The following is a 15775-nucleotide window of genomic DNA, read 5'->3' on the forward strand; positions in this document are numbered from 1 at the left end:
TTTCCAATGGGCGTTACTTTACCTTTATCCACATTCCATTTCGTTGCCTAGTCGCTTAGTCTGGTGAGAGCCTTTAGAAGCTCCTCACAGGCTGCTTTGCTCTCAACTACCTTGAGCAGTTTGGGATCACCTGCAAGTTTTGCCACCTCCCTGTTTCCCCCTTTCCCTAGATCATTTCTAAATAAGTCGACTAGGACAGACCCTGGGGGGACCCCACTAGGTACCTCTCTCCACTCGGAAAACTGGCCATTTATTCCTACCCTTTGTCTCCTGGCTTTAACCAGTTCTCAGTCCATGAGAGTCCCCCTTGGTGAGGGCCCTTGTCAGAGGTTTTCTGGAAATCTAAGAGCACTGCATCCACTGGATCCCCCGTCCAGATTTTTGGTGACCCCCCCTCTCAGAACTCGAGCAGATTAGTAAGGCATCACTTCCCTTTACAGGAACCATGTTGACTTTCTCCCAACATATTTCATCGCTGTTTCTGACAATTTCATTCTTTACTATGGGTTCAACTAATTTGCCCGGTACTGAGGTTAGACTTACTGGCCTGGAATTGCCAAGGTCACCTCCAGAGCCCTTTTAAATATCGGCGTCACGTTAGCGACCTTCCAGTCGTTAGGTACGGAAGCTGATTGAAAGGGCAGGTTACAAACCACAGTCAATAGTTCTGCAATTGCCCATCTGGTCCCGGTGACTCGTTACCGTTAGTTTATCAATTTGTTCCAGAACCTCCTCTAATGGGACCTCAATCAGGGACAGTTCCTCAGATTTGTCACCTACAAAGGCCGGCTCAGGGCTGGGAATCTCCCCGACAGTCTCAGCCTGAAGACCTAAGCGGAGAAGTCATTCAGCTTCTCTGCTATGACTTTATCGTCTCTGAGGGCTCCGTTAGCGTCTCCATCGTCCAGGGGCCCCACTGGCTGTTTAGCAGCTTCCTGCTTCTGATGCGTTTAAACATTTTGCTGTCACTTCTTGAGTTTTTGGCTGGCTGCTCTTCAAACGCCTTTTTGGCTTTTCGTCTTATATTTTTACGCTTCCTTTGACACAGTTTCTGCTCCTTTCTATTTTCTCACTAGGATTTGACTTCCACTTTTTAAAAGATGCCCTTTTATTGGTCACTGCTTCTTTTACTTGGTCGTGGGGGGCGGTCGGCTTTGTAACTCAGTGTCCCCTGCGCTGTGCAATTCCCACTGACTCACCCGCATGTGGATTGGCCCAGACACCTCGGCCCAGCCTGAGCAGTTAGCAAAGCTCTTCCCAGGGGACAGACAAAGGGAGGGGGGCGGAGACGGCACCTCGCTGGGGGCAGGGCCTGGGAGCGAGGCAGTTTTCTGGCTGGGAAACATGAAGGGAACAGACTAAGCTGAGTGCGGAGGGGGCGATGGACCCTCCCCCAAGGGGCTCCGGCTGCCTGGCCCTGACTCCTGTAGCCACGTCCCGTCTGTGCTGGGCTGTACCCTGGAGCAGCGATAACCCCCCCCCTGTTCTACCGGCCGGCTGTGGTGTAGCCCCAGTACCTTGCTGGTCGCTGTGCTTGGGCGCTGGGCGGTGGGGACCCCACTGGCGGTGTCTGTAGCACGGCCCAGCAAGAGGGGCCTCAGGACAGTGTCCAAACCGGCTCTACTTGTTAAGGGACGAGGCTGAACAGAGGACTGTGCGCTGGGGGGGCTGGAACCGTCAGGGAGACAGACTGAGGTTGCTGGGGCTGGGGCGAGGGGTGATGGGCCCCTAACCCAAGGGGTCTGAAACACCCTGGCCCCGCATCCTGTAAACACACCACGGCTGTGCTGGGCTGTACCCTGGAGGAGCAATAGAACCTCGCTCTTCTACTGCTGGCGGAGTCTGTTCTTGCTGCTATGGGGGTGCAGGATCGGGGGAACCCCAACGCACCGTCCCAGTGGTGTCAGGAGTGGGATGCGCTGCCCCCCGTGGACGGAGCTTCCACCAGCGAGTGCCAAGGCGCAGTAGAGGGAAGGGGCGTAGAGCCAGGTGTGCTGGAGACAGAGCGAAGCGGTTCCTGGGAGTCGTGGGCACTGCAGCACTGGACTGGTGAATCTGCACCGAGGGGACCGGCGGGGCGATGGCCTACGCCCAACTCCTGAAGGCAGAGCTGGTGGGGCTCTGCAGAGAGAGGGCCCTGCCCGTGGGGAAAGGAACCAAGGCCCAGTTCATTGCCCGGCTGGAAGAGAGTGACCCATCCAGGGGCCGGGATCCTGCCCCAGCGGGGAGCAGACAGACACCCCCGGGGAGCGTCTCAGGCTCTCAGACCGGACGGAGGGCTGGAGCCCGCCAGAGAGTCGTGGTGCCCACCAGGCCAAGCCCTGCCAGCCGTGGTCCGTCCAGGGCAGGGTCCAGCCCAGAAGAGCTGCAGTGGCTGGAGATCGAGCTGCGGCTAAAGGAACTAGAGGACCATAGGGAGGAGCGCCAGGACCGAGAGAAGCAGCGACAGCATGAGCTGGCCATGGCGGAGCGGAGCAGAGGAGCCGAGGGGCCCTGGCTGCGGTGAATGGGGAGGACCTTGTACCGGGAATGGCTCCCCCCAGGGAAGGTGGGGGCATGAGGGCTCCAGCGGCAGCTGGTAGTTCCCCAAAAGTATCGGCACATGCTGCTGCACCTGGCCCATGACATCCCCTTCTTGGGACACCGGGGAATCCGGCGCACGCGGCTGAGGCTGCTTCAAAACTTCTACTGGCCGGAGATATTTACAGCTGTGCAGCGGTCCTGCCGGTCCTGCGACTCCTGCCAGAAGGGGGGGAAGGCCCAAGACAGGAGGACAGCTGCGTTGAGGCCCCTGCCCATTATAGAGGAGCCTTTCCAGAAGGTGGCGATGGATATTGTGGGGCCCTTCAGCAGAGCGACCCAGACAGGGAAGAAATACATCCTGGTGGTGGTGGATTTCCCCACCCGCTACCCGAGGGGATCAAGGGAACCCTGACTACGCTGTCTCACTGGCGGAGTCTGTTCTCGCTGCTACGGGAGTGCAGGATCAGCGGGGTCCCCGACACGCCATCACACTTGGTTGTTAAGCCATGGGGGCACTTTTTTGGTTCTCTTCTTGTGTTTTTTAATTTGGGGTATACATTTAAGTTGGGCCTCTATTATGGAGTCTTTACAAAGCTTCCATGCAGCTTGCAGAGATTTTACTTTTGTCACTGTGCCTTTTGATTTTACTTTTGTCACTGTGCCTTTTGATTTCTGTTGATCTATTTTTGTGTAGTTCCCCTTTCTGAAATTAAATGCCACAGTGCTGGGCTGCTGACATATTTTCCCTACCACTGGGATGCTAAATTGTATTACATTATGATCACTATTCCCAAGTGGTCCAGTTCTATTTACCTCTTGAACCAGATCCTGTGCTCCACTTAGGACTAAATCAAGAACAGCTCTCCCCTTGTGGGTTCTAGAGCCACCTGCTCCAAGAAGCAGTCATGTAAGGTATATGTACCCAGTCAATATGGGGATAGTTGAAATTCCCCACTATTACTGAGTTCTTTATGTTGATAGTCTCTCTAATCTCCCTTAGCATTTCATAGTCACTATCACTGTCCCAATCAGGTGGTCGATAATAGATCCCTACTGTTATATTCTTATTATTGGAGCATGGAATTACTATCCATAGAGATTCTATGGAACATTTAGGGTCATTTAAGATTTTTACTTCATTTGATTCTACATTTTCTTTCATGTACAGTGCCACTCCCCCACCAGCATGACCTGCTCTGTCCTCCCGATATATTTTGTACCCTGGTGTCCCATTGATTGTCCTCATTTCACCAGGTTTCTGTGATGCCTATTCTATCAATATCCTCCTTTAACACGAGGCACTCTAGTTCACCCATCTTATTATTTAGACTTCTAGCATTTGTGTACAAGCACTTTAATAATTTGTCACTATCTGTCTGACATTTCTTGATGCATTAGACATTTTTTCATTTGATTGTCTCATCTAATCTGACCCATACTTCCATCCTCTCCTCCTGACTAGAACACAGAGCGTCTATTAACAGACCCTCCCCTAAGAGATGTCTCTGTCCGATCCATGTGCTTTCTGCACCCTTCAGCTTTCCCCCAGCCCTTAGTTTAAAAACTGCTCTACGACCTTTTTACTGTTAAGTGCCAGCAGTCTGGCTCCACTTTGGTTTAGGTGGAGCCCATCCTTCCTGTATAGACTCCCCCCATCCCAAAAGTTTCCCTAGTTCCTAATAAATCTATAGTCCTCCCCTCTACAGCATTGTCTCATCTTCACATTGAGACTCTGAAGTTCTGCCTGCCTACCTGGCCCTGCACGTGGAACTAGAAGCATTTCCGAGAACGCCACCATAGAGATCCTGGATTTCAATCCCTTTCCTAGCAGCCTAAATTTGGCCTCCAGAACCTCTCTCCTACCCTTCCCTATGTCATTGGTACCTACATGCACCACGAGCACCGGCTCCTCCCCAGCACTACACACAAGTCTATCCGGAGGTCTCGAGAGATCCGCAACCTTCGCAGCAGGCAGGCCAGTCACCACACGGTTCTCCCGGTCATCGCACACCCAGCTCTTTGCTTCTAGTGATCGAATCCCCCATTACAAACACCTGCCTTTCCCTCACGACTGGAGTTCCCTCCCCCAGAGAGGTCTCAGTGCGAGGGGATACAGAACATCTGCTGGAAGGAGGGTCCCAACTACGGGATCATTTCCCTCTGCTCCAGATGAACGTTCCCTGAGCCTTTCGCCCTCCCTAACAGCGCAGGGGCTGTGTGTGTGGGGTGGGACAGTTCAACAGCGTCCCGGAAAGCCTCAGCTACGTCCCTCTCGGCCTCCCTTAGCTCCTCCACTTCAGCCAGCCTGGCCTCCAAAGCCCGGACGTGGGCTGAGGGCCAGGATGCCCACAGGGCAGGTATCCCACAGGCTCCACTGAGCGCAAGGAACAGGAGAGCCCCCGCTCTGCGGCTGGGCTCCGCCTGCACTGCCCCTACAGCTCCCCAGGCTGTGGAGAGGGCGTCTATTGAAATCAGGCAGTTTGGGGTTTAGTGGAGTGTAACAGTGGTAACGACTGGCGCGTGCCCCCGCCCCCCCACTCCCTCTCGAAATGCCCTGGGAGCTGCAGGCTGGCCTTCCTAGGCCGACCAGATGCCCCCCGCAGGGACTGGCCAAGACAGTAGCCAGCTGGGCATAGCTGGCAGCTGAGGGTTTCTGAACCTCTCTGCTCCTGCTGCTCCCTCCAGGAAGTGGCTTGCCCAGGAAAGCTCCCGCGACCGTCTCTGCGTGCTGCCGGTCTCTCCGGCGCTACAGGACTCTCCTTCACATTGTCTTACGCTCCAGATGAACATGGCTCCCCCGAGGCTCCCCTGCCATCCCTCCGATTCTGTACGGGGCCCGAGGGCCCCTCCTGCGGCCAGGCCTGGAGCGCGACTGTGGCGCTCGGCCTTCTGCTCAACGCAGCGACTGCGCAATCGAGCCCTGCACCCGCCCCTGGCCAGGCGTGAGGAAGCCAGCAGGAGCGTTTCTCCTACTGGCCTCCCTGTGGGAATGGCGCCGAGTTCAGCATGAGGTACGGCTCCAGCTGGCACCGTGTCCCTTAAGCTGCCTCCTGCCATGGCGCGGCCTGGTCCAAGCGCAGCACTGTGCATTGGCCTTGCGGCCTTGCATCCTATTTACCTCAGAGCCCTTCTCCCGGGTGAGCTCTCAGCCGGCCCCCCTGGCAGCCTGGCCAGATTGGGTACCAGCCGCAAGCGTTAGGAGCGCCCCGCGCCGCTGCCTGGACGGGCTCGGTACCAGCCGCAAGCGTTAGGAGCGCCCCGCACCGCTGCCTGGCCGGGCTCGGTACCAGCCGCAAGCGTTAGGAGCGCCCCGCGCCGCTGCCTGGCCGGGCTCGGTACCAGCCGCAAGCGTTAGGAGCGCCCCGCGCCGCTGCCTGGACGGGCTCGGTACCAGCCGCAAGCGTTAGGAGCGCCCCGCGCCGCTGCCTGGCCGGGCTCGGTACCAGCCGCAAGCGTTAGGAGTGCCCCGCGCCGCTGCCTGGCCGGGCTCGGTACCAGCCGCAAGCGTTAGGAGCGCCCCGCGCCGCTGCCTGGACGGGCTCGGTACCAGCCGCAAGCGTTAGGAGCGCCCCGCGCCGCTGCCTGGCCGGGCTCGGTACCAGCTGTAAGCGTTAGGAGCGCCCTGCGCCGCTGCCTGGCCGGGCTCGGTACCAGCTGTAAGCGTTAGGAGCGCCCTGCGCCGCTGCCTGGCCGGGCACGGTACCAGCTGTAAGCGTTAGGAGCGCCCTGCGCCGCTGCCTGGCCGGGCACGGTACCAGCTGTAAGCGTTAGGAGCGCCCCGCGCCGCTGCCTGGACAGGCTCGGTACCAGCCGCAAGCGTTAGGAATGCCCCACGCCGTTGCCTGGCCAGGCTCGGTACCAGCCGGAAGGGTTAGGAGCGCCCCACACCGCTGCCTGGCCGGGCTCGGTACCAGCCGGAAGGGTTAGGAGCGCCCCGCACCGCTGCCTGGCCGGGCTCGGTACCAGCCGGAAGGGTTAGGAGCGCCCCGCGCCGCTGCCTGGCCGGGCTCGGTACCAGCCGGAAGGGTTAGGAGCGCCCCGCGCCACTGCCTGGCCCGCAGGCGAAGACACTGACTGGAACCGGCCCCAAGCACTGCCCCATTTGTTCTGTCCTCCAGCACGGCTGGGAGTCGCAGGGAACTCTGCCCTGGGAACGTCACCAGCCAGTTCTGCACCTGCCTTGTAGCCCAGCCGGGGCTGCTGCACGTCCCTGGTCTGTCTGTGAGCCGAGGGCCCTGCCCAGAATCCCCCTCCATGGGCTCTGGGGGTTCCTTAAGCCCGACCAGGCTCCCTGGGCCCCTCACCTGGGTCGTTATGGGAGTGCGGCACCACAAACACCTGCAGGGGCTCCGTGTCCCACTCGTGGGGCTCGTAGGTGATGTCAAAGCCCTGCTTCCAGACGCCGCCATCCTGGTTATCGAAGGGCAGCGCCGCCGCCACGGCCAGCATCTGCCGGGCAGACACCTCACTCAGCGGGACAGCCAGCCTGCCTCCACCCCACCCCGGACACCGGCCCCGGCTCCCAGCCCCCCACCTCCGGCACCGGCCCTGCCTCCACCCCACCCCGGACACCGGCCCCAGCTCCCAGCCCCCCACCCCGGACACCGGCCCCGGCTCCCAGCCCCAACCCCGGACACCGGACACCGGGCCCGGCTCCCAGCCCCCAACCCCGGACACTGGGCCCGGCTCCCAGCCCCCAACCCCGAACACCGGGCCCGGCTCCCAGCCCCCCACCCCGGACACCGGGCCCGGCTCCCAGCCCCCCACCCCGGACACCGGGCCCGGCTCCCAGCCCCCCACCCCGGACACCGGGCCCGGCTCCCAGCCCCCAACCCCGGACACCGGGCCCGGCTCCCAGCCCCCACCCCCGGACACCGGGCCCGGCTCCCAGCCCCCAACCCCGGACACCGGGCCCGGCTCCCAGCCCCCAACCCCGGACACCGGGCCCGGCTCCCAGCCCCCAACCCCGGACACTGGGCCCGGCTCCCAGCCCCCAACCCCGGACACCGGGCCCGGCTCCCAGCCCCCACCCCCGGACATGGTCCCCTCCAGCCCAGCCTTGGCCTCCGGATGCAGCCCAGCCCCTGCGGGGAGAGGCTGCACCAAGAGAGCTGCTCCTGCCCCAGCCCTGGGACAGGACAGCGCATGGGCCCCAATACGCCAGGCTCCCTAGGCAGCCCCTCTCCCACCTGGAGCCCCGGCCCAGGCACCTGCAGGTCTGGCGTCTGGCCCCGGCCGCCCAGGGCGAACTGGCAGTCCTGCGGGGCGATGGAGAAGACGCGGGGCCGGCTCTCGGGGGGCAGCACCCAGGACCCGTTGGGCGTGTGGAAGGGCAGCAGCACCGGCTGCCCCCCCGCGTGCGCCGTCAGCTCCAGCACCGAGTCCTTGATGTGGCTGATGATCTCGTGGTTCTCCTCCAGCAGCTGCTCCAGCTGCTCAATGCGGTTCTGCAGCACCGAGATCTGGCTCTGTGGGCCCCAGGCCCGGTGAGAGGGGCCCAGCCGACCCTCCCCACCCAGTGAGAGCAGGGGTGCCCCAGCCAGGGGACACGAGCGGCGCTGTGCTGCTGGGCGGGGCAGGGGGCTCTCCCCGCACTCGGGGCGCTGGGTGCAGAGGTGCAACCCCACGACGTGTGTTCAGTGAGTCCGGGCAGGTGGCGCCGCTCCCCGTGCCCGGCACTGCCCAGGGGGGCCCCGCTCCCCGTGCCCGGCACTGCCCAGAGGGGCGCCGCTCCCCGTGCCCGGCACTGCCCAGAGGGGCGCCGCTCCCCGTGCCCGGCACTGCCCAGGGGGGCCCCGCTCCCCGTGCCCGGCACTGCCCAGAGGGGCGCCGCTCCCCGTGCCCGGCACTGCCCAGAGGGGCCCCGCTCCCCGTGCCCGGCACTGCCCAGAGGGGCGCCGCTCCCCGTGCCCTGCACTGCCCAGAGGGGCGCCGCTCCCCGTCCCCGGCACTGCCCAGAGGGGCCCCGCTCCCCGTGCCCCGCACTGCCCAGAGGGGCCCCGCTCCCCGTGCCCGGCACTGCCCAGAGGGGCGCCGCTCCCCGTGCCCGGCACTGCCCAGAGGGGCGCCGCTCCCCGTGCCCCGCACTGCCCAGAGGGGCGCCGCTCCCCGTGCCCCGCACTGCCCAGAGGGGCGCCGCTCCCCGTGCCCGGCACTGCCCAGAGGGGCGCCGCTCCCCGTGCCCGGCACTGCCCAGAGGGGCGCCGCTCCCCGTGCCCCGCACTGCCCAGAGGAGCCCCGCTCCCCGTGCCCGGCACTGCCCAGAGGGGCCCCGCTCCCCGTGCCCCGCACTGCCCAGAGGAGCCCCGCTCCCCGTGCCCCGCACTGCCCAGAGGGGCCCCGCTCCCCGTGCCCCGCACTGCCCAGAGGGGCGCCGCTCCCCGTGCCCGGCACTGCCCAGAGGGGCGCCGCTCCCCGTGCCCCGCACTGCCCAGAGGGGCGCCGCTCCCCGTGCCCCGCACTGCCCAGAGGGGCGCCGCTCCCCGTGCCCCGCACTGCCCAGAGGGGCGCCGCTCCCCGTGCCCGGCACTGCCCAGAGGGGCGCCGCTCCCCGTGCCCTGCACTGCCCAGAGGGGCCCCGCTCCCCGTGCCCTGCACTGCCCAGAGGGGCGCCGCTCCCCGTGCCCGGCACTGCCCAGAGGGGCGCCGCTCCCCGTGCCCGGCACTGCCCAGAGAGGCGCCGCTCCCCGTGCCCCGCACTGCCCAGAGGGGCGCCGCTCCCCGTGCCCGGCACTGCCCAGAGGGGCCCCGCTCCCCGTGCCCGGCACTGCCCAGAGGGGCGCCGCTCCCCGTGCCCGGCACTGCCCAGAGGGGCGCCGCTCCCCGTGCCCCGCACTGCCCAGAGGTGCCCCGCTCCCCGTGCCCGGCACTGCCCAGAGAGGCGCCGCTCCCCGTGCCCCGCACTGCCCAGAGGGGCGCCGCTCCCCGTGCCCGGCACTGCCCAGAGGGGCCCCGCTCCCCGTGCCCGGCACTGCCCAGAGGGGCCCCGCTCCCCGTGCCCGGCACTGCCCAGAGGGGCCCCGCTCCCCGTGCCCGGCACTGCCCAGAGGGGCGCCGCTCCCCGTGCCCGGCACTGCCCAGAGGGGCCCCGCTCCCCGTGCCCCGCACTGCCCAGAGGGGCGCCGCTCCCCGTGCCCCGCACTGCCCAGAGGGGCGCCGCTCCCCGTGCCCTGCACTGCCCAGAGGGGCCCCGCTCCCCGTGCCCCGCACTGCCCAGAGGGCCGCCGCTCCCCGTGCCCGGCACTGCCCAGAGAGGCGCCGCTCCCCGTGCCCGGCACTGCCCAGAGGGGCACCCCCTGCACACCGCCCGGCTGGCCCCCACTGCCACATCCACCCCAGAGGTGGCCGCATGTCAGTGGCGGGTGCTGGGCGGCCTCGCTCGTGCCCAGGGCACAGCCCCACAATGTCTCTGGGCCCAGGCAGTGGCGACGCCCGGCCCCCAGGAGCTGCCAGCGAGGGGGTCTGGGGGAGGGGCAGAGCCAGGGCCACTCACCCGCGGGAAGTTGCCTCCGCTCTGGTGCCGGGCAGGGTCGTGCTGCACTCGGTCCAGCATCAGGTAGAGGGAGAAGACGGCCACGCAGAAGATGGCAGCTCCGCACACCGTCACCTGCTTCTTCAGCTTCATCCCGGGGGCACCTGCCACCGAGCCAGCCTGAGCCAGGTCATGGCCCCCCCGCCTCGGCCAGCCCCCCGGCGGGACCCTCCCCCGCCTCGGCCTGCTCCCCGACGGGGCCCTCCCCCGCCTCGGCCAGCCCCCCGGCGGGACCCTCCCCCGCCTCGGCCAGCCCCCCGGCGGGACCCTCCCCCGCCTTGGCCTGGCCCCCGGCTGGCTCCTCCCTCGCCTCGACCAGCCCCCCAGCCAGGCCCTTCCCTGCCTCAGCCAGCCCCCTGATGGACCCCTTCCCCCACCTCGGCCAGCCCCCCAGCGGGCCCCTCCCCCACCTTGGTCAGCCCTCCGGCGGGCCCCTCCCCCGCCTCGGCCAGCCCCCCGATGGGTCCCCTCCCTGATCTACTCCAGCCCCCCGATTGGCAGCATTCCCCTGTCAGCTGGGCACTTGGGCAGCCGCTCAGGAAGGATTCAGGTGCCACCCAGCTGATTGGCAGAGCACCCAGCCGGGTTCACGTTTCTGCTGGTGGGGCATGTTAGATCATCAGAGCGGCCAGGCTGGGCCCGACCAAAGGCCCATCCAACCCCATGTCCTGCCGGCCCACAGTGGCCAGTGCCAGGTGTCCCAGAGGGAGGGGACAGAACTGGGACTCATCACACGATCCCTCCCGTTGCCCATTCCCAGCCTCTGACCAACAGGAGCGAGGAGGACACCTTTCCTGCCTACTGTGGCTAGTAACCATTGATGGACCTAAGCTCCATGATCTATTTGGTTCTTTCTGAACCCTGTTAAAGTCCTGATCTTCACAACATCCTCTGGCAGGGAGTTCCACAGGTTGCCGTGTGAAAAATGCTTCCTTTTCAGCCTGGAACCTATTCATTTCATTTGGTGCTCCCTGGTTCTTATGTTATGGGAATAGGTAAATGACTTTTCCTTAGTCACTTTCTCCACACTCTCATGACTGTATAGACCTCAGTCAGCTCCCCCTTAGGGTACGTCGACACAGAAGTGTTATTCTGAAACGACTTAGTCCACGTCTGCACGACAAGCCGTTATTTCGACACCATGTCAAAATACAGGCGAGCTGGAGGACTGCTCGCTCTGACTCCTGTGACCCTCACTGTGCGAGGGGAGTCGGGGGAGGCGTGCTCTGCCTCGGACGCCCTGCGGAGCAGACAGCCTCAAAAGCCAAAATCCGCTATTTTGATTTAAGCTACGCAATTGACGCAGCTCAAGTTGTGTCGCTTATTTCGGCTTTAGCCCTGCTGTGCAGGCGCCCTAGGTCTGCTCTTTTCCAAGCCAGAAGTCCCCGTCTTTTAACCTCTCTTCATACAGGACCCGTTCCAAGCCCCCATCATCTGTGTGGCCCTTTGCTGAACCTTTTCCAATGCCAATGTAGCTTTGTTGAGATGAGGGGACCCCATCTGTGCGCAGGATTCAAGCTGTGGGCGTCCCGTGGATTTATACAGAGGCAATGAGAGATTCTCTGTCTTATTCTCTGTCCCTTTGTAATGATTCCCAACATCCTGTTTGCTTTTTGACGGCCGCTGCGCACGGAGAGGATGTTTGCAGAGAACGATCCACAGTGACTCCAAGATCTCTCTCGAGTAGCTGTAGCCAGATCAGTCCCCATTATATTGTGTGTGCAGCAGGGGTTATGTTTCCCAATGGGCATTACTTGACACTTATCCACATTCCATTTCAGCTGCCATTTCACTGCCCAATCGCTGACTTTGGGGAGATCTTTTTGACGCTTTCCAGTCTCCTTTGGTCTTAACTATCTTGAGCAGTTTGGGATCATCTGCAAATTTTGCCACCTCCCTGTTTCCCCCTTTCCCTAGATCATTTCTAAATAAGTTGAAAAGGATTGGTCCCAGGTCAGACCCTGGGGGGACCCCACTAGGTACCTCTCTCCACTCGGAAAACTGGCCATTTATTCCTACCCTTTGTCTCCTGGCTTTTAACCAGCTCTCAGTCCATGAAAGGACCCGCCCTCTTATCCCATGACAGCTTGCTTTGCCTAAGAGCCTTGGTGAGGGACCTTGTGTGACATAGTGGGGACGGTATTCACTCTGTTCGCTTTGTCACGGTGTATGTGATTCCTACTGTTATGTGCTGCTCTGTAGTACTGTGTGTGTGTGTGCCTCAGTTTCCCTGGGAACTGCACAGGTGCCTGGCGGGGCGTGGGAATGTTGGGTGTGACTCTCACTGAGGGAGACTGTCCCATCTTAGCACATGTACAATGGCTCAGGCTGTCCTGTAACCTGAGCCTGGGTGGGAGATGTAGCCAGGTGACACCTTTTTGCCCAGGAAGCTGGACACAGGAGGGGACGAGGCTGCCTGCAGGGTGGGGCTGGGTGTGTGAGTGTCTCTCATCAGGGGAGGACTGTACTGACTGCGCCTGTTCCCTGAAACAGGTCTGAGCTACACTGTCCCCCTGGGAATCAAGAACCATTCTGGGCTCCCTGCTGGAGGGGCCCGGTGGCTCCCCCACCCTCCTTGACATCTTGTCAGAGGAAATCTAAGAGCACTGCGTCCACTGGATCCCCCGTCCACATGCTGGGTGACCCCCTCAGAGAACTCCAGGGGTTAGTAAGGCATCACTTCCCTTTACAGAAACCATGTTGACTTCCCCCAACAATATGTTCCTCCGTGTGTCTGACAATTTCATTCTTTACTATAGTTTCAACTAATTCGCCCAGGACTGAGGTCACACTTACCGGTCTGGAACTGCCAAGGTCGCCTCCAGAGCCCTTTTAGATATTGGCGTGGTGTCAGCGACCTTCCCGTCGTTAGGTGCGGAAGCTGATTGAAAGGGCAGGTTACAAACCACAGTCAATAGTTGTGCAATTGCCCATTTGGGTTCTTTCAGAACTCGGGGGACGCATCTGGGCCCGGTGACTTGGTACTGTTAGTTTATCAGTTTGTTCCCAAACCTCCTCTCATGGCACCTCAATCGGGGACAGTTCCTCAGATCTGTCACCTGCAAAATGGCTCAGGTTTGGGAATCTCCCCAATATCCTCAGCTGTGAAGACTGAAGCAAAGAATTCATTTCGCTTCCCTGCAATGCCCCCAACAACTGCTATTCTGCAGCTGCCTCCAGCAGTCCTGTCTGGGCCACCCCACCCCTAGCCCCTGGCCACCCCCATCTCGGCCCTGGGCCCCCCAGCTAGGGATGGAAAATCCCATTGAATTGGTTAACCAACTAAAGGGGGCGGGCAGGGACCCGCTCTTGCTCCCCCTGGTTAACCGGAACTGGTGAGCATCCCCCGGCACGGACAGAGCTAAGTCGTGCACTCTGTGGCCTGGCCAGACTCCCCCCAGCTCTGCACCTTGGTAGGCCCAGGGGTGATGCCTGTGCAGCCAGGTCCAGCACTGCACAGACTCAGCGGGTGTGACGTAGTGGGGGTACTTGCTGGGCTGTGGTGACCCCTGCTGTCTGGAGCAAGACCCAGCAGGGAAAACCTCGCTAGGCAGAGGTGAGGCCAAACTGGTTGAGCCAGGGGCCAGACACCCCCCATGGAGAGGAACAAAGGAAGGTGGATGCTGCCCTGACTGGGGGGCAGGGCTGCAAGGGAATTTGGTTAGTTGGTTGGTGGCTGTCTGAGAGGATGGAGGAGACAGCCTAGGGAGAGGAGCTGGAGTTTTAGGGGCCCAGTCTCCCCCATCTCAAGGGGGCCTGAGGCATCCTAGCCCAGTTCCTGTAACCAGATTACATCTGTGCTGCGCTGTGCTGGAGGAGCAATAAACCACCCTCACTTCCACTGGCTGGTACAGTCTGTTTGTGCCATTTCGGGGTGCAGGGGACGGGGAACCCCCAACGCGCCGTCACAGCGGGGTTATGGGGCAGGCCTGTGGGGCCCAGCCAGCCTGGCGCACCCACCCCACAGCAGCAATACTGCCCTGGGGCTTGGGCCGCGGGCACTCACAGGAAGCCGGCCTGCAGCAAGCCCAGCACTGCCCTGTGAGCTAATCCCGCCTGCGCGCCAGCCAGGACGGCGTATTTATAGCCTGGGCAGCCTGGGCCAGGCCGGAGGAGGGGCTGGATTGGACAGAGCATCAATTACACCTTGCCCTGCCCTGCCCCCGGCCAGGCACACGGCACCGCCCATGCAAGAGAGAGCGCCCCAGCCACGAACCACACTGCATCTGTCCCCCTCATACTGCCCCTCCCTCGCAGCAGCTGGCCACACGGCCCCGCCGCTGCCCCCTGTGCCAGTCCTCACCGCGCCCACTGCTGAGTCTGGGCGCGCGGGCGGGGGGCCAGCCAGGAGCAGGCTCTCTGGGCACAAGGAGGGCCAGGGATCGGCGCGGCCCAGGGCAGGCGGAGCGCAGGGAGACTGGGGGCGCGGCAAGGGCCTAGCAGAGGGTGCGAGGGCTCAGCCCAGGGGCGAGCGAGCTGGGGCGGAGAGGACACGGCCGGGCATGGCACCGGCTGGCTAAGCAGTGCCGGGAAGCCGCCCTGCACGGCTGGCAGGGCCTGGCGGGAGAGGGGCTGGGCAGCCCGGCCTGCGGCGTGTCCGGAAGCCAGCGGACAAGGGGCCCTGCTGCCATCGCTCTGCTGAGCTGGCCTGGGCAGTGCCCCTGTGTGACATGGCCACGTCTGCTTCCCTGGCCACTCGCTGCCAGTGGGGGCCCGGGCCGGGGGGGGCATGGCCGGCCAGAGGGGAGAAGGGCAGGAACACAGGCTGGGCTGGGTGGGTCGGGAACGGCGGGGACCCGGACCAGGCCACGTGAAAGCAGGAGCCTCCTTGTCACTAGCCACGAGGTTACAGGTCCCCCTCGGCCCCGCCCTGCGCCCTGCCCCCCCCTCGGCCCCGCCCTGCCCCCCCCCCGGGCCCTGCCCTGCGCCCTGCCCCCCCCGGCCCCGCCCTGCCCTGCCCCCCCCGGCCCGCTCTGCCCCCCCTCGCCCCCCCTCTGCCCCCCCTGCCCCCCCCCGGGCCCTGCCCTGCGCCCTGCCCCCCCCTCGGCCCCGCCCTGCCCCCCCGCCCCCCCCTCGCCCTGCCCCCCCCGGCCCCCCTGCCGGCCCCCCCTGCGCCCTGCCCCCCCCTCGGCCCCGCCCTGCGCCCTGCCCCCCCCCCGCCCTGCCCTGCCCCTGCGCCCTGCCCCCCCCCCCCGGCCCCGCCCTGCCCCTCCCCCCCCGGCCCTGCCCTGCGCCCTGCCCCCCCTGCTGCCCCTGCCCCCCTCGGCCCCGCCCTGCGCCCTGCCCCCCCCCCCTCGGCCCTGCCCTGTCCTGTCCCTGTCCCCCCCCCCGGCCCCCCCCCCCGGCCCTGCCCTGCGCCCCCAGCGACCTACCCCCCCCCCCGCCCTGCGCTGCGCTGCGCCGCGCCGCGCCGCGCCCCCCCCCTCGGCCGGGCGCCCAACCCGGCTGCTCTGGTCCATTCAAGGCAGGGGCTGAGCGGGGGGGGGGGGGGCGCGGCAGGGCCCCGGGAGCTGTCCAGCCCCGCCCGGCCCCGCGCTCCTACCTCCGGCTGCGGCAGGCCCGGGCCCGGCTCCGCTCACATCCTCCGCCGGGCCGGGCACGGCCTCTCCGGCAGCTGCCGCCTCCGCGCCGGGCTGCGCCGGCTGCGAGCCGGGATGCGCCCAGGCTCCGCCCCGCTGCGCTGCGCTCCCCCCCCTGCGCTCCGTCCGTCCGTCCCCTCCC

General features: G+C 64.5%; 1 protein-coding gene across 1 annotated transcript in view; it reads right to left on the reverse strand.

Moving 5' to 3' along the window:
- The window catches only part of MAN2A2 (mannosidase alpha class 2A member 2), a 58652-nt gene extending 42877 nt beyond the window's left edge, over positions 1 to 15775 (reverse strand). The window contains exons 1-5 of the mRNA XM_089782110.1: positions 15597 to 15775; positions 12851 to 12935; positions 10016 to 10158; positions 7734 to 7991; positions 6828 to 6972 (exon numbers count right to left, since the gene is read on the reverse strand). Of these exons, the coding sequence (XP_089638236.1) occupies positions 6828 to 6972; positions 7734 to 7991; positions 10016 to 10147 (535 nt within the window). The 5' untranslated portion in view covers positions 10148 to 10158; positions 12851 to 12935; positions 15597 to 15775. The remainder of the gene's footprint in view (positions 1 to 6827; positions 6973 to 7733; positions 7992 to 10015; positions 10159 to 12850; positions 12936 to 15596) is intronic.

This window comes from Pelodiscus sinensis, chromosome 14, assembly GCF_052426305.1.
Source record: "Pelodiscus sinensis isolate ZL-2025 chromosome 14, ASM5242630v1, whole genome shotgun sequence".
Classification (NCBI taxonomy): domain Eukaryota; kingdom Metazoa; phylum Chordata; order Testudines; family Trionychidae; genus Pelodiscus; species Pelodiscus sinensis.